Raw genomic sequence first — 23,347 nt, 5'->3', positions numbered from 1 at the left:
GTTAAACTAGACATACCCAATTCCAGCAACTGTTCCTTATGACCATCCAAAGTTACATCACTGAAAAAAACTGACATGATTGTTTTTCACAGTTATGACCGTTGCAGCATCCCCATGGTCATGTGATCAAAATTCAGACACTTGGCAACTGACTCATATTTATGACCGTTGCAGTGTCCCGGGGTCATGGGATCCCCTTTTGTGACCGTCTGACAAGCAAAGTCAATGGGGAAGCCAGATTCACTTTACAACGGTATTACTATCTTAACATCTGCAGTTATTCACTTAACAACTGTGGCAAGAAAGGTTATAAAATGGGTGGGGGGGGAAATCCCTTAACTGTTTTGCTTAGCAACAGAAATTTTGGGCTTAATTATGGTCGTAAGTCAAGGACTACCTGTACACTGTAAGGTCATTGTTCCCATTGGTAAACTCCTTCATACCACATACTGATTGCAGGAGATTCCCCCCCTCCCCCCATCATACCTTGCAGGATAGCCTACTGCTCCTGCCTTTCCCCATCAACCATGATAGCACTTGGGATTTCAGAGTAGATGAGCCATATTGCATTATGGACAAACATGGTTTTGGAAGTGTGCATGCATTAAAACATTCATACTCGCTTTGGTCTAGCTAGTGAATAAGGCACCAGATTAGAAAGCAGGAGCCCATGAGTTAAAGTCCCACATTAGCCATGAAAGTCTGGGTGACTTTGGACTGGTCACACTCTCTTAGCCAACCTATCTTACAGGGTTGTCGTCGTAAGGAAAATAGGAGGAAGGTGTGTTAGATATGTCCACTGCCTTGGGTTGTTTGTAAAAATAATAAAGGCAAGGTACACATAAATAAAAATAATCTTGATTTCAGCCAGGTGGGAGTGACTCCAGTTGATCTCCATTTTGTTCCTTCCATGAATGAAGAAAGATCACTGGCAAACCTCTTCTCAGATATCATATTGAAACATTTGAAAAAGTCATTGAAAGTTTACTGAAAATATGAACTTTAAAATGAAAATGCATTGATAGCCTTTTTCATAACCTCTATATTAAAGTAGGTTTATTGGCATTCACTATTAACCTTGTGAACTCTCAAGCTTCCTCCTTCCGTTATATATTCAAGCTGGACAGTATTTAATATTTGTTATGTATATGTAGGGGTGTGGGTCTATACATATGTTGTACATAGCATGTTTAGGTGTATGTCACGTATGTGTTTCACTATTATACGCAAGTTTATACATCCCAATAAGATTTATAATCAGTGTGGTATACATATATGATAAAATAACTATATTTTTCTTTACATTTGGTTTTAAGTATGTTTGGTCTCAATGTTACTTTTATATTTTGACCTTTGTAAAGGTAAAGTCTTAGATACTCTTCACAGAATAGAGTGATAGATTTTCCTTGGTGCTGAAATTCAAGAACCACAGCTCAGGAGAACATCAGATGGAGAAGGTTGCTTTAAAAAGCCTAGCCCCATCTGAGGAGAAATTGTCAGTTGCAGCCTTTGTGGTGTTACCCTGTTTTAATCCATGGTCAGTATACTAAAACAATATGATTTTATCCGTTAATAATTAGATTTTGATATAGTGATGTGGATAGGCACAGTACAGGTAGTCATTAATTTTTAACAGTTCATTTAGTGACCATTCAAAGTTACAATGGCCACTGAAAGTGACAGGACCATTTTCATACTTATGACCAATGCAACATCCCCATGATCATGTGATCAAAATTCAGATGCTTGACAACTGACTCATATTTATGATGATTGTAGTATCTTGAGGTCATGTGAACAGCATTTGCAATCTTCTGACAAGCAAAGTCAATGGGGAAGCCAGATTCACTTAACAACCGTTTTACTAACTTAACAACTGCACTTAACAAATGGGGCAAGAAAGGTCTTAAAGTGGGACAAAACTCACTTAACAAATGTCTCATTTAGCAACAGAAATATTGGGCTCAATTGTGGCCATAAGATGAGAATCGCCTACATTCCTCTGCATATATGGAATTGTGTTTATGGAATTGCCAATAAAGAAAAAATAGTTCATTATAATTGTTTACTTTCCTTATTTTAAATTAATAAAGGGTTTTGTTGTTGCTGGTATTACTAACCTCCTTGTCATCCATTTTTTAAAAATCTTCCTGTAGGTCTTATTGCCTCAACTTACCATGTAGTTCTGTACACACCAGAAACAACCCTAGAAGGACTTATGAGAGTAACCAAATCCACTGTCACTATGGGTAAGATCTGCTTATTTGATTAGTAGCACTCAGATGCAAATCAGTACGGCTTATTGGGTTTTGGCTTAGCATATTATATGAATAAAAGCACTGTGGTTGTAAATCATGGTTGATCCTAATTCTCTTATATGTGAACCGAGCCAATTAGAAATTATGTCTTAAAACAATGTGTGAAGTAATCAAGGTTTCATTTTCATTTGTATGTCATTTCTTTTAGACTGTGTTTGATTTGTACTTACATCTCAGTTTTTAAACTCAGTGTTTCAAGTTTAGATACTCTTCACAAGTTTAGATACTCTTCACAAGTTGAGTATCTAAACTCTTCAAGTTTAGATACTCAAGTGTTTCAAGTCTTAGACTTCAACTTTAATTTACACATATTTTTCTAAAAAAATAACTTATGATTAAAGCATAAGTTAATAACATCAAGCCTAGAAGTTTAATAATTCTTAAATCCCTGTTCAAGTACTAACTTGTATTATATTTATAAGCTTATGGGTAGATTTTAGTAAATAATTAATCATTTTAATTTGTTCTATTCAAGAGATGCTAAAATTCAGGAGGGGAGTATATCTCCTGCACAAAAATATTGGGGATAGATGCTCAGAGATTGAGCGCTGCCTTTTCAATAGTGACTTGATATGAGAACAGCCCTTAGCTGCAAACAGCAGGGTGCATCTAGTGGTGTTTTATTTCAAAATGTTTCAAAATTTTGTGGAATGTTTTGTTTTGAGCACCTTGGAGACCTCAAAACCCCTCCAAGATACTCAAAACAGCCTGTTCTATGCTCAGAAATAATTTTACACATTCTCACTCACATTCTTTCAAATAAATGTTTTTCACATCATTAGGTGAAACTTTAGAAAGTGTCTTCCAGTCGATTTTGTGCTAAGCAGTTATAATAAAATAGCCTATTTTAGTGCAAGGAAGTATCCTGAGTTCCTCTTATTTCCATCCTAGAAGAAATCCCCAGTGATTCAGCTGTGGTATTAAAGACTGACTGATAGATTTATTATGTGCCATCAAGTCAGTAGATGGATTGTCAGCAGGACAATCTGCACCCATCCTGGTTCTTCAGGTCTTCCATCTCTGCACTCATTACCACTGTGATTGAGTTCATCAGTTTTTCTGCTGGTAGTTCTTTGTTCCTTTTTTCTTCCTTCTAGCTTCCCCAACATTATAGACTTCTTTAGAGAGATAGATGTTTCTATAAGATGTCTGAAATATGAGAATTTGAGCCTGGTCATTTGTGCCTTGACTGAGAACAATGGATTGACATCGTTTGGTATATTTTGGTTACCCAGATGAAACATTTTAATCGACTGTTCCACAATCATTGAGCTCTTCCACCCCTTATACCAATAATATAATCAATTTGATTTATTTGTGCCCCATCTGCTGAGGCGCTGTTTTGATTGTTAGAAGACTGTTAGCAAAAAGAAATCACTGAAATTGCAGAAATTGACAAATCATTTTCCTGCTTCATTGGCCGCATAGTCCAACTAGGTTTTCTTCCTTAACCCAAAGCTGCTTTTCCAAAAGGCAACTGGATTTCCTTGGTTTTTTTTTCCCCTTGAAAATGTTTCGCTTCTCATCCAAGAAGCTTCTTCAGTGCTAAAGAACTAAGGATGCTTCTTGGATGAGAAGCGAAACGTTTTCAAAGAAAAACCAAGAAAGTCCAGTTGCCTTTTGGAAAAGCAACTTTGGGATAACCATGACTTGGATGATTGAAGATCTCCATAGACTTTTCTTCCTTAATATTTCCAGACTTGGCATTTCAATTTCTAAAGGCAAACAACAGATATTACTTGCATGTTCTGTCAATTTCAGATTAAGTTTGACCTTAAGACATAATAATGATAATGATGATGATGATGAAGTTGGAAGGGACCTTGGAGGTCATCTAGTCCAACCCCCTGCTCAGGCAGGAAACCCTATATCATTTCGGACAAATGGCTGTCCAGTTTCTTCTTAAAAACTTCCAGTGTTGGCGCATTCACCGCTTCTGGAGGCAGGTTGTTCCACTGGTTAATTGTTCTAACTGTTAGGAAGTTTCTCCTTAGTTCTAGGTTGCTTCTCTCCTTGATTAGTTTCCACCCGTTGCTTCTTGTCCTGCCTTCAAGCGCTTTGGAAAATAGCTTGACTCCTTCTTCTTTGTGGCAGCCCCTGAGATATTGGAACACTGCTGTCATGTCCCCCCTCGTCCTTCTCTTCGTTAAACTAGACATACCCAATTCCAGCAACCGTTCCTTATATGTTTTAGCCTCCAGTCCCCTAATCATCTTTGTTGCTCTTCTCTGTACTCTTTCTAGAGTACATGCCTGCTCTTCTTATGCATCAGAGATTGGAGCATAAATTTGGATAACTGGCATATTAAAGGGTTGTCCACAAAGTCTAACCGGTATTACTGTAGCCAAATACAGTCCCTTCTGTATCCTTTCTAACATGAAAGCAACACCATTTCCTGTTTTGTTTTTCATCTCCTGGCCAGTAAATCACGCAATCTTCTAACGCTTCATTTCAGTTGCTGATACCTAAGACATCATGTGTCATCGCTTCATTCCATCTTTTGTTATGTAATCAGTTCTTTTCATCTTTCATTGTGTTGACATTTCCCATGCTGATGCTTCTTTCATTCCAATTCTCCACTGTACATTTTATTACTGCAGCTTCTGATATCTTGGGATCATCAGCAACTAGGATCCCAAAGGCTTTAACCTAGCCAGATCATAAATGCTATTAGTGCTTTACTTGGTGAAATTCAAGAGTGGTTTACCATTACCTCATGCACAGTATGAAACAATGATTGCTGTTGTTACTAAATGGTTTTTGGTTTCCAGCATCTTCTTATTTTGTTGATGCCCTATATAGGCGCTTTGTTGGTTTATCTGGACAACTTGGATGATCTTCACATCTTGCATGATCCTGCTAAGAATATATACTTTTTGCATTCACATCTGACATTCTTCATCCCTCCCAAGAATAAAACTTAATGTCCCCACCACAGTGAGGGAACATAGCAGGACTTGAGGGGGAGCATTAAAGATAGGGAGACCCTAAATGAAATCACAATCATATCCATGAAATGAGAATCAAGGAACGGCTCATGTGTAGATTTTTTTCAACGTTATGTAAAGAAGTGCTAGTCAGACTGTGTTTGTGACTACTAAAATGATAAACTAATCTATGTGACTGTTTCCACCCAAACAAAAGTTAATGTTTTCATTAGGATTTGGCAGAAAATAAGTATATTTTAATTTTATATTTATATTTTAATATTTTAATTTTAATCATTACAATTTAATCTGCATATACCAGGGTTTCTCCAACTTTGCAGTGCTACAGTCTTGCTTGACCATGTTGCCTGGCCTTTGCTAAGTGGCACGATCACATGACATCACACCTAACAACTGTGCCACTTAGCTGCAGAGTTTCCAGGCCCAATTGTGCATGTTAAGTGAGGACCAGTTGTAACTCTATTATGTGAATCCAACTAATTATGACTTAGTAAAACGATTTAAAAAAATGGGGATTTACAATTAAATGGGTACTTAGCCTCACTCACTTAAAGAAAAGGCTGAAAAAAATATTGGTAAATTATCAACTTAATTTATAAAGCTCATTGTTCATAGATTCACAGTAAAGGAAGCTGCTTCATATTAAATTTAAGTAACTGAGTTTAATAGCATAGCATATTTCGATAATCACAGATGTCTTTGAAAAAATTACTGTAGAGAAATTTAGGATGATAGGATGAGGGAACAATTCTCACATTAATTATTTTTAATGATGTTCAGTTAACATTCTGTACTGAAATATTAGGTTGCCAGATGGGAACAAACAGGGATGATTTTCCTCTATTCCAACTTGTGAATTTTTTTGTAGACATCTGACCTGTATATGCAGCCCATCTCGTTGTCGAAGTGACTCTAGGTGGCTCACAACAGAGTAAAAGCAAGAATATAAAAACCTTAAACATTTAAAAACATTAAAATTAACAGGGATTGGATAAAATTAGGCCACCAGTACATGAGCAGAATGGATGGGATGGGATCTTCTTTCTTACTCCACTGGCTACCTCCAGCATAGAATGCTCCCATCCGGACCCCAAATTCTGGAAAATAGGATTTTGACCCTCTTTGTTTTGATTTAGCAGGGCTAGTAGAAGCTCCATAATTATTCCCTATCGACTGCTCCAGTCAGTTGAGTTATCATTTGTTACAGTCAATAGGCCAGAAATACACCTGGGTTTTCTGCTTTCCTTGTTTCACTGGGCATGGCTTTTCTCCTTTAGCTTCTGCTTTTTTTCCTCCATAGCCACCTTAGGGGCAGTTTTTGGGGCAACATCTTGCATCAGTGCTGAGCTTCGAGATGCTCCAGAAGATCCCATGAACTACTTCATTGGAGGATGTGCATCGGGGGCAATGATAGGAGCCAAAAGTTAGTATTGGTCACGCCAATGGTTTTTTTGTTTTTACATACTCGGGATATTTTGAGATTTGAACTGAATAATTATAACATATAATCTATAGTCTATATCTAACCAATGTTTATTTTCTCCCTCTTCAGCTAACAGTTTTGTTATCGGCACTTCAGCTTGCGTTGGTCTTGGTGCGTTAGCAGCTTTTGTCAAGGTTGGCAGGCAGCAAGGCTGGACATTTTTGGTACCTCCTCGACAATAACTTGGACTTCCTAATTCTGAAAGCAGACGCCCTTCTCTGTCTTCTTTTATCATATATAAAAGCATTGTCGTATGTACAATTGCTAGTCACTAATTGAAGCTCATGGTGCTTCCAAACGATATAAATATTTAGTAATAATTGAAGGATGTTGATACATATGATGAAGTGGTGATTTCACTGAATTGTCTGTTCTGAGAAGAACTTACATCCAAATAAATAATTGTGTTTGGGTAGCTTATTGTTCATTTTTATGCTTAGCTTTCCCCCCTAAAAATGGCTCCCTCAGGACTGAGCTGGATGACAATACTGGAAATACTAAACTTGAAAGGGGCTTTACTGGATTGGACTAAGGGTCCATTGATTCTGCGTTTGTTTCCAACAGGTGCTACTCCCATGTGTTTCCAGGAGGCTCACAATAAGACTGGAATCTTTTTCCTTCACTTGCTTTTCCCAGTATTTAGAGCTGGGTTGCTTCTCCACGTAGGGATTACATATAGACATAATTTCCTAACTTGGTTCCTCCCAGGTTGGCCAGAACTACCTGAATGCAGCCCTGATGAGAAAATATGGGATTTATAGTCCTAACATAAATAGAACATTCCAGGTTCAGGACCAAGACACTTATCCATAAAGGCTCTGTAGCCAAGAGGCAGTACCTGTATCTATACAGTCTGCAATAAATTGTAGAAGCAAAAATGCAGAACGGTCATATAAAAAAATATATTGTCATATTCTGAAAGCTGGGTACTTCAGGCAAATTTTTGCTAATACAGATACACCTCAACTTGTGACTTAGCAACCACTCAAAGTTGCGATGGTTCTCTCTGGGGGTACTTACAATCCACTTCCAAGGTTGCACCAACTGTCCCCCGCCCACAGTCAGATGACTGCATGTCAGATGCTCACCTGGCCCTCATTAATGGCTTTTTACAGCATCCCATGGTGATGTGACTTCATTTTGGGGCTGTTTTTCTGAAAACCAGCATTTCCAGTTTTTGGAAAAATCGGCCCAGAGGAAATCATTGGTTTGCTTAACAATCACAGTATTCACTTAATGACCGTCACAAATAAGGTTGTAGAATTAGGTTCACTCACATGGGTGACTTGATTTACAACCATGATAACTTACAACTGTGATGTGCCGGCTCTGTTACAGTTGTAAATCGAGGACTACCTCTATCCTTAAGTACAATGCTCTCACCAATAGTTTCAAGCATTTATCAATCTATCAAATTCATTTAGCTGTCCATCTCATGCATGCAATTCTGGGTGATGTACAATAGAAACAAAACAATACAAACACAAATAATCATTACAATCAGATAAACATGCATTTACCTCCCTCTTTGAGGAAGTGCTGGGCTGCATTAACAGAGGAATAGAATCAAGATCACGTGAAGTATTAATACTACTTTACAATGCCGTGGTAAGGCCACACTTGGAATACTGCATCCAGTTTTGGTCACCACGATGTAAAAAAGATGTTGAGACTCTACAAAGAGTGCAAAGAGCAACAAAGATGATTAGGGGACTGGAGGCTAAAACATACAAGGAACGGTTGCTGGAATTGGGTATGTCTAGTTTAATGAAAAGAGGGACGAGGAGTGAAATGATAGCAGTGTTCCAATATCTCAGGGGCTGCCACAAAGAAGAGGGAGTCAAGCTATTCTCCAAAGCGCCTGAAGGCAGGACAAGAAGCAACGGGTGGAAACTAAGCAAGGAGAGAAGCAACCTAGAAATAAGGAGAAACTTTCTGACAGTTAGAACAATTAACCAGTGGAACAACCTGCCTCCAGAAGCTGTGAATGCTCCAACACTGGAAGTTTTTAAGAAGAGACTGGACAGCCATTTGTCCGAAATAGTATAGGGTTTCCTGCCTGAGCAGGGGGTTGGACTCGATGACCTCCAAGGTCCCTTCCAACTTTACTACTATTATTATTACATTAGACAAGGAAGGTGTGCTTTTTGGTTCTGCTGCATTTGATGCATTCATGGTATCCTTCTGAAGAGCTTGGCAGACATGGGCTTAGAAGGCAGCATTTTCCAGTGGCTCCAGACCTTGCTTGGAAATTGGTTTTAGTAGGGGATGCTGGGATTTTTCAGAGTTTGACTTTTTTCTCCCCTATATGGGAAGGCCAAGCTGAAACTCTTAAACCCATCTGGTTAAGATCTTCCTGTTTACCATAGCATTCGCCTCACAGGTATTGTACTTTTTACTTGAATAATGTATCTGCCGCCACCTTCTTTTATTGGATAAATCTCATGTAACTTTTTCTTCTTTTAAAATATTTAAATTTTATATTACATGCCAGCCACATGACCTTGGAAGCATCTTCAGAAAAGGTTGGCTCCATCTGTTAGGAAACAGAGATGAGCACCACCCTCTAGAGTTGGAGATGATTGGACAGGGGAAACCGTTACCTATTTACCTTTTACTAGTTTTAACTGTTAGCTTTCCTGAGTATATTGCTTTATATAAATTAGGTACCTATTAAAATGTGACTGACATTTGTGATTTAGCCAGTGGTATAGTCCTAGCCATTCTGGTTTATAAGCCATGGTTTGTGGCTTATCACAGTATTCAAATCTAGCATTTTACTTAAACTAACATGTTGCTTCAACCCAATAGGGCCCTAAGTGGTTTATTCAACAAAGCATGATTAAACCATAGCTTAACATGACAAGTGATCCCTATTTGGGGCTTGTTTTAATAGCAAACCCATTCCGGGTGACTTCCAAGTTTGCTTCTAAGGAAATAAAAATAGTTAACTGCAATGCACAACAGCCTTTGTGTTGTGTATGAGATGCATGTCTCTTATAATTCTGAAAAAGACCCTTCAGTTGACCCTTTCTGCTCCAGTTGAATCTTTAAAGTCAGCTGCTTTAAGTCTCCATTTCCTGTTTCAAAAACTACTGCATTGTTGAAACTTTGTGATTACTTTGGAAAAGGGTCACCATGACATACTTTTGATACAGTAGTTATGAAAATAGCACTCCCTTCTCCTTGAGCTGGAGATCACAAGGCTAGAAAAGTACAGTGGCAGCCCCTTTCCTCCCAGGCTTCTGGCAATTAATGACACCACTTGGAAGCGTGCCCCTCACATGCCGTCTCTCCTGTGGCAGATTGGCATCTATTTTAGGATTTCATTTATTCAAGATGTATGACATGCGGAGGTTGGAATTTCTATGGGACATACCCTAGAACAGTGATGGCGAACCTTTTAGAGACTGAGTGCCCAAACTGCAACCCAAAACCCACTTATGCATCATCGGGTGCCAGGTGGGTGTGGCTCATTGGGTGGGCGTGGCTGTGGTGGTAACAGCAGACTGGGTGGGACTAAAAAGTTCAATCAATCAATTCCAACTTTACAAGATCTTTTTTTTCCCCCCAAGTTGAAATTGACTGATTGATTGAACTTTTTTTTTTTTTTTGCACATGGTGGCGGAGGCCTAAAGCAAAAAGGTTTTATAAAATCCAGCTGAAGGCCTAGGACTGGGGCGACGGCGCGAGTGCCCACAGAGAGGGCTCTGACTGCCGCCTCTGGCACCCGTGCCATAGGTTCGCCACCACTGCCCTAGAAGTCATTCTGACTTTGAATAAAAAGGTAAAAGATGCTTCCAATGGATTCCTGACACCAGCATTATATCCCTTCTGCCTTAAATTTGGACTCTGCTTTGCATGTGCCTTCTTTTTCTTAATTGGTACACTGATCACTTAAAATCTTATAATTGGAAGGAGTCTGGTAATGCCTTTCCCATCTAGCAAATGTTATTAAAAATCAGGAACTTTCATGAACTATAGGTTATACCAACATGGTTCAGTTTGCATCATCTGTATTTTGGTTTGAAGGGCCGATCCATTAACTATAGTTTGAAACAAAATTTTCTAAAACTGGCTCACTGTGTTATGTGGACATTTTCTAAAACTGGCTCACTGTATTATGTGGACCAGGTTAAACTCAGGACAATCTTGGCTTCCAGGCAGGTAGACAAAAATGGTTTGCAGTGATTGCAAAACTGGGTCATTTCCAGGTACAACATCTATTTTTTTTTGTCTTCATATAAACACACTGGCAGGTAAATATGTGAGAAGTAGGAAGGAATGGGCTTAATCTTTCCCTAGTATGTGTACTGTGGCTCTGACAACATCTGGACTATTACCGTTACTTGACTTTTTTTACCCAGATTACAGAAACATACTCCTTCTCTCACACACATGCAAAATTCAGGAAGTGTCAAGTTGGCCAGCCATTGCATACATGACCGGGATGCTGACCAAAACAGCTGTAAATAAAAGAGGGGTTAGCTTCTATTGGCTCTGCCATCCGGTCTGGCTTTATGGCTAATCAACCCATGGTTAATACCAGCTGAGTGTGCTTTATGAGCATAATGATTGATTTTGAAACTGCTGCCACTTACTAAAAGGGTTTTCCCCTCTCTACACAAAGTATTTAATGCACTCAGTTTGGCCTCAGTATAATGTAAAAATAAAGTCAGGAAAGTTGAGTTTGTTTTAGGGTAGTAAGCCATCGTTTAAAACCAAATTTGTTCTTAGTTTGTGGCCTGGAAAAGTGACTTAGCATAGTGTCTTACTGAAATTTTCAGAGATGCAAGAAAGAGCAGCTTAACAAAAAGGAGGATATTTGAAATTGAGCCAACAGCAATTACTTATCTATTACACTGATTGATTTGATCAACAAACCATGCTTAAATGATGCCATCATTTAGCACCTTCTAACAATAGGAAATTCCCTTTGACAGAGAATGCCTCAGCTAAGATGGTATCTTCTATTAGATGAATATCTTCTATTAGACGATACGTGAAAAAGTGTGCTTTACTCGTATGCCATCCCCCCAAAAGTGATTAAATAACTTGTTCCATACACATCATAATCTAGGTAGTCTTACTGATATTGCCTAGTTGGGTAATGAAAAATTGGCAAGTAAACAGTCAAGCTCAGAGAACAGAGAGAACTTCACAGAGCTACAGATAATCAGCTCTAAAGTATATTTAGCACATTCCAATATACGCTCACTATTGGTGTGTGTGTACTCAGTCCTATCCCTATTCTCTGGGCAGAGCTGTTAAGGAAGAGGAAATTGCATCAGCTCTATTTGTCTTGAAAAGAGAGAGGTCTGCTGCAAGATTGAATTGGGCAAGAACCTTTGGTGTGTGGTGATAAGCAACCATAATGTAGGTGATAATCATAATGTATTTGGTGCAACTGTTCCTGCTTTCAGTGACTGCCAGCAGATACCCCCTCTGGTGATGGTTGGGTGGCAATATAAAGAGGATCAGAAAACTGAAAGTTCTGGAGTCTTTCCAAGATGAGCTTCTGTGGAAGCAAGCAAGTCTTTTTTGCTTGAACATGTCTGCAAATTCCAGTCCTCTTTACTCTGTGATCTGTTTCAAATTGTAGGAGGAAACTTTGCAAAACGCTCATGTTATCAAACATTTCAAAGGAATCACTTGTTGACTTGGCTCATATGTCAGATCATAGCTGGTTAATTGTGGTTTATTGAGTAAACCACTATGGCTGAGTTCACACAGCATGGCAGGCAAAAGTACGTCTTCTGTACGAACCCAGCAAGTATAGTTTGTAAACATAGATTAATCCCTTATTGTGTTGTGATGCACCCGGCTAAGTGTGATGCAGAAAACCATGTCCCGCTATATCGTTCAGCTTAGCCTCGGACAAGAAACAAACCACTAGTTCTAACCCAAAACGGACCGACTCGCAAAAATTCTTCAAACTTTCCTCCAGCTCCACTAGCCACATTCCCTTTTCTAAAGTGAAGGATGAACTTGTTAATCTTCATTAACAAAGCAGACGATGCTCCAGCACTTGGCCCGACAGCGGGGATTTCATAAACCCGAGGAACAGCCTCGCGGCCGCCGCCATATTTTTCCCCAAATCCGGACAATCTTCTGTGGCGCCGGGGTGGTTTTTTCAATATGACCGCGGTTGTTCTTAAGAGGGTCTCAACATTTTGAAAAGAGACCCGGATGCGTGGCAACAGAGGCAGCGCTTGCTCCCCTGAACATTTGGTCTCGGACTAGGCCAATCCCAATTTTCTTAAAGGATGTGATCGGAGGGTCCATGCGGCTTCGGGACAGAGGCGCTCTGCTTATCCTCAGAGGCTCCTCGCCATCGCCTCCTGCGTCCTAGCGCCGCGGCTCCATTCGAGCCCTGCAATCCTCCCGGCTGCGCCAGGCGGAGGCGGAGGCGCGTTGGGGCCGTTGCCGCGCCGCTGAGAAATCGCCTGCGATCGCCGCCCTCGTGTTCCCGCCCGCCGCGCGTGGCCAATGACGGGCCGGAATATCGGATTATTCTCCCCGCGCTAGCCAAGTCGGGATCCCGGTCGCCAAGCAAGTGGAAGAGCAACCGAAGGAAGACGTCGGCAATCGACCGTACGGCGGCTGCGGCGATCGAGCAGATCGCTCTGGAGAGCCGGAGAGGCGTCGGCTGGTCCACGTGGAAACCGCGGAGCGCAGGGCGCGACTGAACGCCTGGCAGGAAGGCACGCCGGCGGGACCCGCGAAACCCGTGAAACCCGTAGCAACCAGGCCAGCCGCGGAGCGTGATCAGCGCCCCCCCCCCAACACGCATCCCGCTAGATCTGTGTGGGGCGCCCCCTTCCCACTGTAGAAAAGGCGAAGGGAAGCCAAGCCGCGTCCCCTCTTTTCCCAGCCCCGTTGCTGCCGTGCGGAACCCCCAGGCCCTTCACACGTTTGCTAAGGCAAGTGGCGATATGCGGGGCGGAGGGAGGGGATGGGGGGGGGAACCAATGTTTCGTCCCGGGTATTGGGAACGGGCATTGCGCGCAGCGCGGGTAACTGAATAGCCCGAGAGCGATTGTACTGGGTTGCGAAGCCAGGGTGAGACTCCATATGGAATAGGAGAGGGTGAGACTGCGTTAGAAAAAAAGGGGGCAGGTAGGGCTGTGGGGGCTCCTGCTTGCCTTTCTCCTACCAGCAATGCGAACTGCCTTCGGAGAAGCCCCGGAATGGCGAAGGCAGGCGGCACCGGAGCTGCCCCCCCCCCCGCAAATAATAGAATTCCTCTCCCGAGAGAAAGTGGAACGGGATTTTGCACACGCTTCCTTGAGGCACGCAGAGGAATTTCGCCCGTTCCTCTCTCCTTAGATTTAGGCCAGCCTGGCCTCTGCTGCAACTGGGTTTGTGTGTGTGTGTGTGTGTGTGTAGTACCCCCCCTGGGGCTTCCTCTACATCGGACGCCTGTGAGCCCGGATAGCTTGGCCTGCAAGGCTGGTAGGGTTTCCTATCTAACGTGGACTCTTTAAGGATGTGTGTGTGTTTGTGTGTTCGCGCGCGTTTCCGTTTTTGTAGCTTGCGAAGGTAGGTGACTGCAGTTCCTTGCCCTCTTCCCGTTTTGGCCACTTTCTTCCATCCCTTGTTAAAGACTACTCGAAGAAGGTAAGCAGTGCGGAATTGGATTTCTGGTCTGTCTGTTCTCACAGTGGTCAATCCAGCTGCCCAAGGAAGCCCACTAGTCTCCTAGCACAGTGTTTCTCAACCTTGACAATTTTAAGGCATGTGGACTTCAACTCCCAGAATTCCACAGCCAGCAATGCTGGCTGTGGAATTCTGGGAGTTGAAGTCCACATGCCTTAAAATTGTCAAGGTTGAGAAACACTGTCCTAGCAGATGGCCTTTGAAAGCAGTCACCCTGCTACCATGGCTGCTAGCCATTTGTCTCTCTCCCTTGCTTTCTATTAATTTGGAGCTTTAGTCCAGCCAACCCTGCGTTTCTACTCTTGACTTCCCCAACCTGGTCTTCTCCAGATGCGCAAGGTTACCACTCCCATGATTCTTAGCCAGGTTGTAGAAATGTTGGTCTGCTCACATTGTTGATGACTCTCCAAGCTCATTCCCAGCCCAGCAAATGAGCACCCGTTGACATTTCTCCACCTTGAGACACCTCCATGCAGGTGGTTCTCAATTTACAACCAGCTTTACAAAAGGTGCCTCGCGACTGGTCCTCACCCTTCCACATGTCACAGCATCCCCACAGTTACATGCTCAAAATTCAGGTGCTTGGCAGCCAGCTTATATTTATGACAGTTTCCAGCATCCTGGAATGATCACCATTTGGGACCTTCCCAGCTGGCTTCTGACAAGCAAAGTCAATCAGGGAAGCCGGACTCGATTAACAACCCCATGATTCACTTAACAATTGCAGTTATTCATTTAACAACTGTGACAAAAAGAGCCGTACAATCAAGTGTGACTCACGTAACAACCACTTTGCTTAGCAACAGAAATTCTAGTCGTAAGTTGAGGACTACCTGTATAGCTCTCAGCAGGAGAACACCAAATTAGAGATGTTTTATCTGTTTTCCAAGGCATTTCCAGCAGTAGGAACTGATGCTCCAGGGTGACTCCCAACACAGGCAACCGAGCAAACGGGGCTTCTACTGGCAGCTTGTACAACTCTTCTGATCCAACAAAATGGTCTAACTTGGGATGGATTGTGATACTTTTGGCAAGCAAAACAGGCTTTCCATCACTGAGCAAGCACAGTATCAGCATCTGAACAGGGACTAGAAACCAGAAGATTCCCCCCCCCTATTTTTCAAAAAGTTGCCAAGGTTTGCAGGAAACTGAGCAGTGATGTAATGAATTACAGAGAAGCCAGGCTTCCCCCTCCCCTCACTTTGGGGGAAGTGGGGTTTTTTTCTCCTTCATTAACATGTACGTTATTTTTTTTTTCCATACAACCATGCCCAGTTCTCAACATCTGCCAAAGCAAGTCCCGGCAGTTTTCTTGGCCAGGTTTTTCAGAAGTGGTTTGACATTGCCTCCTTCCTGGGGGTGAGAGGAAGTGATTGGCGCGAGGTCACCCAGTGGTCACTCTTGTGCCCAAGGCGAGACTAAAATTCACAGTCTTATCAGTTTCTACTCTGATGCTTTAATCATTATACCCAACTGGGTCTCAGAACAGGTTCATTAAGCTTATCAAAACTACAGTAGTGGCCAAAATTGTGGAAACCTTTTGGGAAAAGTGTACAGTAGAAATGCCACCTTTAGTTAAGTTTCCACCCATTTTTCTCCTAATTTCTTTATAACTGTAGACTTGTTCATTTAATAATACTATTTTACATCGCTTTCTGGGCAACCAGTCAAGTCTTTGCACCATTACTTTAATTTTATTCCGTTTTACAAGCTCATTAAATGAAAGAACAAAAAAAAAACAACCAACTTGATAGCGATCACATAACACACTGACAAATGTCCTCCTCTCAGCTTCAATACATGACATCAATAACTGAATTCTACTGTGATCTGATTGGCTCATTGCCAAAACAAGATGACACCTGATTGGCTCTCTAAACACTCATGCTCTTTGGCTACAATCAGATGAAGGAATGCTACCTGACATCAACCTGAGCAAGTTGTGCTTCCCTTTTCTGGTTATTTGGCTATACCTTTTTATAGATTACAGTACAGATAATTGAACAAACTTTGTTGCATTACATTCTTGATTAAATTATCTTTCCATTGACATGTAATTTTATGGTACTACTCCAAAAAAAAAAGTGATGTTCTTAGCCATCAAACCTCAAAAATACACTTTTCCCAAAAGGTTTCCACAATTTTGGCTACTACTGTACCTAGAATCCATTCTTTGGAGCTTTGTCACCAACACGTTGTCCACCCCTGTTCAGCTAAAATGCAGATTGTAACTGCAAGCATATAGGGGCAAGAATGGGCTTTAAAAGGAGCCTCTAAAACAGGATTCCCCAACCTTGGCTCCTTTAAGACCTGTGAACTTCAACGCCCAGAATTCCCCAGCCAGCCATGCTAGCTGGGGAATTCTGAAGAGTTGAAATCCATGCATTTTAAAGTTGCCAAGTTTGGGAAACCCTGCCCCAAATCTATGTCTCTATGTTGCCTGCCCTGACCATCAAGTCTTTTCCCATCTTCCAGTGAAGAACGCTTTCCATCCCTGTGGACTGAAACTTTGAGCTGCAGTTGCACAGAGGCAAAGAGCCCTGTGCACAGCCATTGAGTTATATTTGCTGTAATAGTATATTCGGTTGTGTTCTGCAAACCGATACAAGGCTTTGAATCATTCCAGTAACCAAAGATAGTCTTCCACTCTCTGAGCAGAGTTCCTGTTTGGGCTGTTTCAGTCTGACCGGGAGGGTCAGAAATTGATGCCGGGGGGGGGGGGGGTTGTATCCAGACAGAGTGAGTTGGCCTGGTTTGGCAAAGCAGGAGTAAATGCCTGCTTCTGTGTTTATTTATTTATTTTTAGAGTGGAAATATGAAGTGGGCCTTGAGCCAAGTGGGTGTGGGTGTTAAATTTCAAGTCTGTTAAAGGCTGCCTTTGGCAAAGGGTTTGCTAGTGATTAATTTTTGCAAAAAGAACTAGCAAGCTCTGGCAGCTCTGAGCGTCTTATACTGTAATTTTAGATCCCGGGGTCTCTCTCTCTCTCTCTTTCTGTGTGTGTATGTGGATATCGTATTCGCATGCTCACAAGTGCCCTTTGTACATCATTCTTTGCTGCTGAACGCCTTTCCTTTCCTTTCCTTTTTCCTTTCCTTTCCTTTCCTTTCCTTTCCATTCCATTCCATTCCACTCCACTCCACTCCACTCTATCTTACCCTACCCTACCCTACCCTACCCTACCCTACCCTACTCTACTCTACTCTACTCTACCCTACCCTACCCTACCCTACCCTACCCTACTCTACTCTCTCCCTCTCGCTTTCTGAAGCAACCTGCATTCACAGCCTCCAATGGGAATATTCAGATTCTGCTTCTCAGGGTTATTGTAGAGATATAAAAAAAATCAGAACTAGGCATTGCATTTAACTTGAACTGCCAAAAAATAAATAGCACTTGATAGATTCAGGATGGGACATGTCCTGGAGCTCCAAACTGGTTTATTATTGCAATATTTTTTAAACAATCTGGGATTCAGTTTTCAGGAAAAAAATGACAAAGGAACTAGATTCTACTGTATAGCTTAAACCATAGAACCACACAAAATAAAGTTTTGTGTCCTGTGTGCAAAAAAAATGTGGCTCTTTGGAGATTTAAGGAAAATTTTCCAATATTGCAGTGACACAATTAGTACAAGGCACAGAGTATCTCTTGCAGTCTTGGGCAATTGTTGAAAGATACTGCACTAACAAAACTATTTTGTGGGTCAAAGGGTGAAGTGGATAGGATCCTAGCAAAATCCTTGGATATACACATAGAGCAAGGGTGGGATTTGAGTGGATTTAGAGCCTTAACTGAGAGAATAAAGTAGTTTCTTGTCTCAAAATGATAAGTCACAGACATTCGGTACAGTTGGAAAAATACTCCTTGGATCATAATGAAAAAATTTAGAAGGATAGAGAAATACAGAGGTGACCTTGGAGAAGTAACCGCGTTTTCCCTCTCTTCCTTCTACACAAGAGAATTAAGGTGGGGTCAGATTAAGTTTCTTTTAATATTCTTTTTCCAGGATTAAATCATATTCTGCTAACTGCCATGTCCCTTCCCTAAGGCCATCTCTGTAGTTCTACTTTCAGCCTTGGAAGTACAAGCTGTTTCTTCTGAAAGACCTTCTTTACTATACAATACTAGGGAAGCATCTTTTTTTTTACTTTCTGGCAATCCAAGAAAACGAGGAGTGGGAGGGAAATATATAGGTATGAGCAGTAGAATGATTCGATATCACTTCTAAAAGAGCGCCCTTGAGACAAGAAGGTGCGTGAATGCAGCCCTATCTCCATCTCATTAAAGCAGCTATGCATTTCCCAAGTTCTTGCAATCCAAATTATTGTCTGGGTGAACAGTATAGAAAGTCATATGTGGGTTAGGCTTAAGCTAGTCACAGGATCACCCTTTGGTCTGGCCCTCGCTCTAAAGTCATCAGTGGGGCACCTTTTGTGAGTATTGCAATAAATAAAATTAACATCAACAGCTAATTCTGTTTTATTTGGCTTGGGTCCCATGTTAGGGAACATACTGGCAGTGGAACTGACGCAAGCTCCCACTTTATTATAGTTCAGGAAGCAACACAGAACATTCTTACCCAATCTAGACTTTTAATGTTTTATTCTTTTTAATGGATAAAATTCATCATGCTTCTATTTTATCTCTAAGCCTCCCAAAACCTTTACTAATTACATATTTTATAAATAAATCATTTCCTGGGGCACCTGATTAAGACGGAGTCACCAAAACATTAGATTTACACATGGTTGGTTGGGTAGCTTATACTTCAGTTTTGTGGGAACCCAGTCGTTGTCTTTTGAAAACTATACCCTTACATTAAATCCAGTGGTTACAATGCAGGCTGATCCTGCCCACTGTCTGGGGTTTGATCCTGACCGGTTCAAGGTTGACTCAGGCTTCCATCCTTCCAAGATAGGTAAAATGAGCAGCCAGATTGTTGGGGGGGCAATATGCTGACATTGTAAACATCTCAGAGAGTGCTGTGCTATTAAACTACCACGTGGTTTCTTCATGTCACAGCATGATGTGATGTGAACAGGACAGTTGGATTTATTTCAGGTTTAATATATTGTTCAATCCTGATCAGCTTCAGCTTTTTAGGACTACCATATGGAGCAAAGGGGTTACCCTTTGCATGGAGTGAAAATCCATGTGGAGCAGAATACTTACTTTCTTCCGTGTACCACTTATTGTTCGGTTGATTGCCCTGCGTGTTGCTTGACCAGGCTGAAAACATCTCTTTGCTTTTCTCATGTGCACATGTGAACTGTTAACGTTTTTGAGACCTTGGCTGCTTTGTTAGCAGAAGCTCTAGAGTCTAGAGGGTGGAGATGCAGCATTGGCGGATTCTTCAGGCTGCACGTGTCTCCAGGAAAATTGAGTTGACAGGCTGAACTAAAAATATGTGTGTGTGTGTGTGTGTGCGCGTGTGCATATGAATGGCAAAGCCTTGTAGGATATACAGAGTATCAGGGATGAATCCTGTGGGCCTCCACGAGGTTTCTGTGTGGAAGGGCTTATGAAAATGCATGGATTAATTCTCTGCCAGACAGCTGTGGGTGGATGAAGCTTGGAGATACAGCTGTAGCACTGTGCTGTGTTGCTAAGCAATCAACTGTGAAGAGGAATAATAATGTTGATCTCAGTGGGGTACCCTTTTTTCAACTTGGTAGTTCTTCTACTTCCTTTTCACCAGCTATTCTCCTTGAAGCCTTTTCTGGCACAAGGACGAATACAATATCTGGTATAGCACTTTTAGACTTGTTTGCCAGCTAGTGAGGGTTAATTTCATATTAGGCATTTTTTTTTAAATAAAGAAATTGGGGATCTTCTGATCCCTTAAATGGAGTGGGACAAGACGGAGGATTGAAACAAGCACATGGGAGGGCCAGGTTCCCTTTCCTAGCGTGGCACAAGAACAAGCGCCCATATAATACCAAGCTAAAATATAGTTGGCTACTGTCAGTCTTATCAGGAAGACCAAGTAGGAAATACGACTGTTTCTAACTAATTCTAGCTAATTCTATTTTATTGTAAAGCTTCATTAACAGACAGACTTAGATTCTGTTATAAGAGACAGACTTAGATTCTGTTGTAACACAGCATGTTGTATATTACTTGTGTTTGTATTATCTCCAGAATCCTGGTCAGAATAGAACAGAATAGAGCTGGAAGGGACCTTGGAGGTCTTCTAGTCCAGCCCCCTGCTCAAGCAGGAGAACCTATACCATCTCAGACAAGTGACTGTCCGGTCTCTTCTTAAAAACCTCCAGTGGGGTCTTTTCCACTAGGAAAACTCTAGATCCATTACTAGCTGCTAAGGAATCCTATAGTGGAACTTCCACAGGCAGTCTATTCCAGATATAAAATCCTAGGGACTGCTCCCTCAATATAGGCTGCATCTGCCCATGGAAGTTCTGCATTCCTTCCTAAATGACAGAAAATCTTCCAGTCCTAAGACTTCTGGTTAGCCTAGGGCAGTGGTGGTGAACCTATGGCACTTGTGCCAGAGGCGGCACTCGGAGCCCTCTCTGTGGGCACCCGTGCTGTTGCCCCAGCCTCACCTCCCCCCATGACCCCCTCACCAGCAGCCCCCCTGGAGGAGAGTTGCCCCCGAGCGTGGCCCACACGGAGTAGCGCAGCCAAGGACATGGCAGCCAGGCAGCGTAGACAAGACTCTGCCCTCATGCCCCATCGCGCACAGTTGATGCTGCGGGGCGCGGGCAGAGGGTGTGGCTGCCATGGTGCTGCTGGGCTGTCTGGGCGATCTGCTGTAGGCCCTGGAGGCAGTGAGTGGCCCTGTGGGCAGGCAGGGTGGGGGACGGGGTGGGGGCGAGGCAGGGGCGGTGCCAGTTTTTGGGCACTCGGTCTCTAAAAGGTTCGCCATTACTGGCCTAGGGCAAAGAGGTTACTGGTGTCATGGTTCTGATAGATGGGACCAGTAAAAAGAGAACTCCAAGGCAAGAGGTTTCCTTAAAAAACACATTTATTGGCTACAAAATATCGGCACTTTCAAAAATGAAACCAAGACTGAAGTTCCCCCCCCAAAGGTTACAATGTTACAAAGTTGATTTCCCTATCCCAGTAATATGTCATAAATCACATTCCCCAATTAACTACTTTGGCGGGCTTCCTAACAAAAGTTTCAGCCCGCCAAAATTCAGGCAGCAATGACCTTGGTTCCCACAGAAGAATTTATTGTTTTGACTAAACTAAAAAATACTCATCCCCCCTCCCAACTCTGTGGCAACTGAAAACGAAGTGGAAATGGCTTCAGTCAAATTCGTTTGCCGTATTGACAACTGGTTTAATGGAAGTTTTAATCAAGAGTTCTTGTGATTGCTTTATCCAATTATCCAGTCTTTAGACCTTTAGGGATGTGAACTCTCTAGTTTTCATGGCTTCTGTTCCTTCCTGTTCTTTGAGCGCCATGCTCTCTGCAACACATTGGAACAGTGGTGGCGGTATAGGAGATAGCATGGTGGGTGGTAGCATCTGGTCTCCTTCAGCTCCAGCAACCTGATGCTGTATCACATTGGAAGATTTCCCATTTCCATGGGGACAGAAATTGGTGGGTGGAAGTATACTTGGTACACGGAGTGAATCTTGAAACTGCCTTGGGGTGAATGGGAGGGAATTGTTAAAACTCTTTGGCATTTGGGGCTGAAGAAAACGGGGGAATGGAACTCTCTAGATCAGGGGTGTCAAACTGCCGGCCTGTGGGCCGGATGCGTCATGGAGAAACTGCGCTCACACTATTGCTGGCAATGGAAAAAAAATCACAATAAGTCGTGACACATCACGTGATGTTGCGAATTTGACACCCCTGCTCTAGATGCCCTGAGAATTAAACAGAACGTCCATCTACAGCTAATCTTCAACTTACAACTGTAGTTGAGCCCAGAATCATGGTCATAAGTTGTGCCACTTTTAAGCGGGTCGTCACATGACCATGCCTGATTTTATGACCTTTTTTGTGGCTGTTGTTCAGCACACGTGGTAAAGTTAAAAAGGTAAAGGAGTCCCTGCAGATTTTACTCCATTAGTCATTGCCAACCGTATGAACAAGTGAATTGAATGCATTGTCCGCAATGGGCATTTTTTGCCAGAAAGGATAATAAATCGTGGTCACATGACTGTGGGATAGAGCAAATGGTCATAAATATGGTTGGTTGTCAAGCACCCCAAATGCAAATACATGACTGTGGTAGAGGGGAGAATCTAACCATTAGAACTTTGAATCTGGGTTGTAAATACCTTTCTTGAGTCTATTGTAACTTTGAAAGGTTGCTGAGCATACTGTGTCATATGTTGAGGACTACCTCTACATGGATGAACCATAGGCTAACTCTACCCACTCTGCCCTGCTCAAGGTTAACTCAGTTTTCCATCCTTCCCAGGTTAGATTGTTGGGGGCAATGTGCTGACTTTGTAAACTGCTTAGAGAGGGCTGTAAATGCTGAGGAGCAGTATATATGTCTGCTATTGTTATCGGTATATGATCATTCTACCTGCATTCATACAACGTGTGGACAGCCAACCAGGAACCGCTCTTCCCTACCTGTGAGTTTCCCTGGGCTATTTGCCTGTCTGTTGGAATGAAAATGTCAGGATGGGAGACATTTTTTCTTTTATGTTCTTTTAAATGAATCCTCCTTGATCAATGTACCTCTAAAAACCAGGTAGTTTTTAGAGGCAACTGCCTGGCTGCTTTGGAAATACAGGTAATCCTCGACCTATGACTACAATTGAGTCCAAAATTTCTGTTGCTAAGTGAGACAGTTGTTATGTGAGTTTTGCCCCATTTTATGACCTCTCTTGCCACATTTGTTAAGTGAATCACTGCAGGTGTTAGGTTTAGTCACACCTGGCTTCCCCATTGACTTTCCTTGTCAGAAGGCCATAAAAGGTGATTGCGTGACCCCGGGACACTGTC

General features: G+C 42.1%; 1 protein-coding gene across 1 annotated transcript in view; it reads left to right on the top strand.

Moving 5' to 3' along the window:
- The window catches only part of NDUFA11 (NADH:ubiquinone oxidoreductase subunit A11), an 8,235-nt gene extending 1,071 nt beyond the window's left edge, over nt 1-7,164 (top strand). Inside the window, exons 2-4 of the mRNA XM_015810049.1 lie at nt 2,157-2,249; nt 6,567-6,689; nt 6,819-7,164. Of these exons, the coding sequence (XP_015665535.1) occupies nt 2,157-2,249; nt 6,567-6,689; nt 6,819-6,931 (329 nt within the window). The 3' untranslated portion in view covers nt 6,932-7,164. The remainder of the gene's footprint in view (nt 1-2,156; nt 2,250-6,566; nt 6,690-6,818) is intronic.
- Nucleotides 7,165-23,347: the final 16,183 nt, after the last annotated feature.

Source organism: Protobothrops mucrosquamatus, unplaced genomic scaffold, assembly GCF_001527695.2.
Source record: "Protobothrops mucrosquamatus isolate PMUCROS unplaced genomic scaffold, P.Mucros_1.0 scaffold6, whole genome shotgun sequence".
Classification (NCBI taxonomy): domain Eukaryota; kingdom Metazoa; phylum Chordata; class Lepidosauria; order Squamata; family Viperidae; genus Protobothrops; species Protobothrops mucrosquamatus.
The sequence above is the reverse complement of the archived record's forward strand: the minus strand, read 5'-3'. Positions and strand labels throughout refer to the sequence as shown.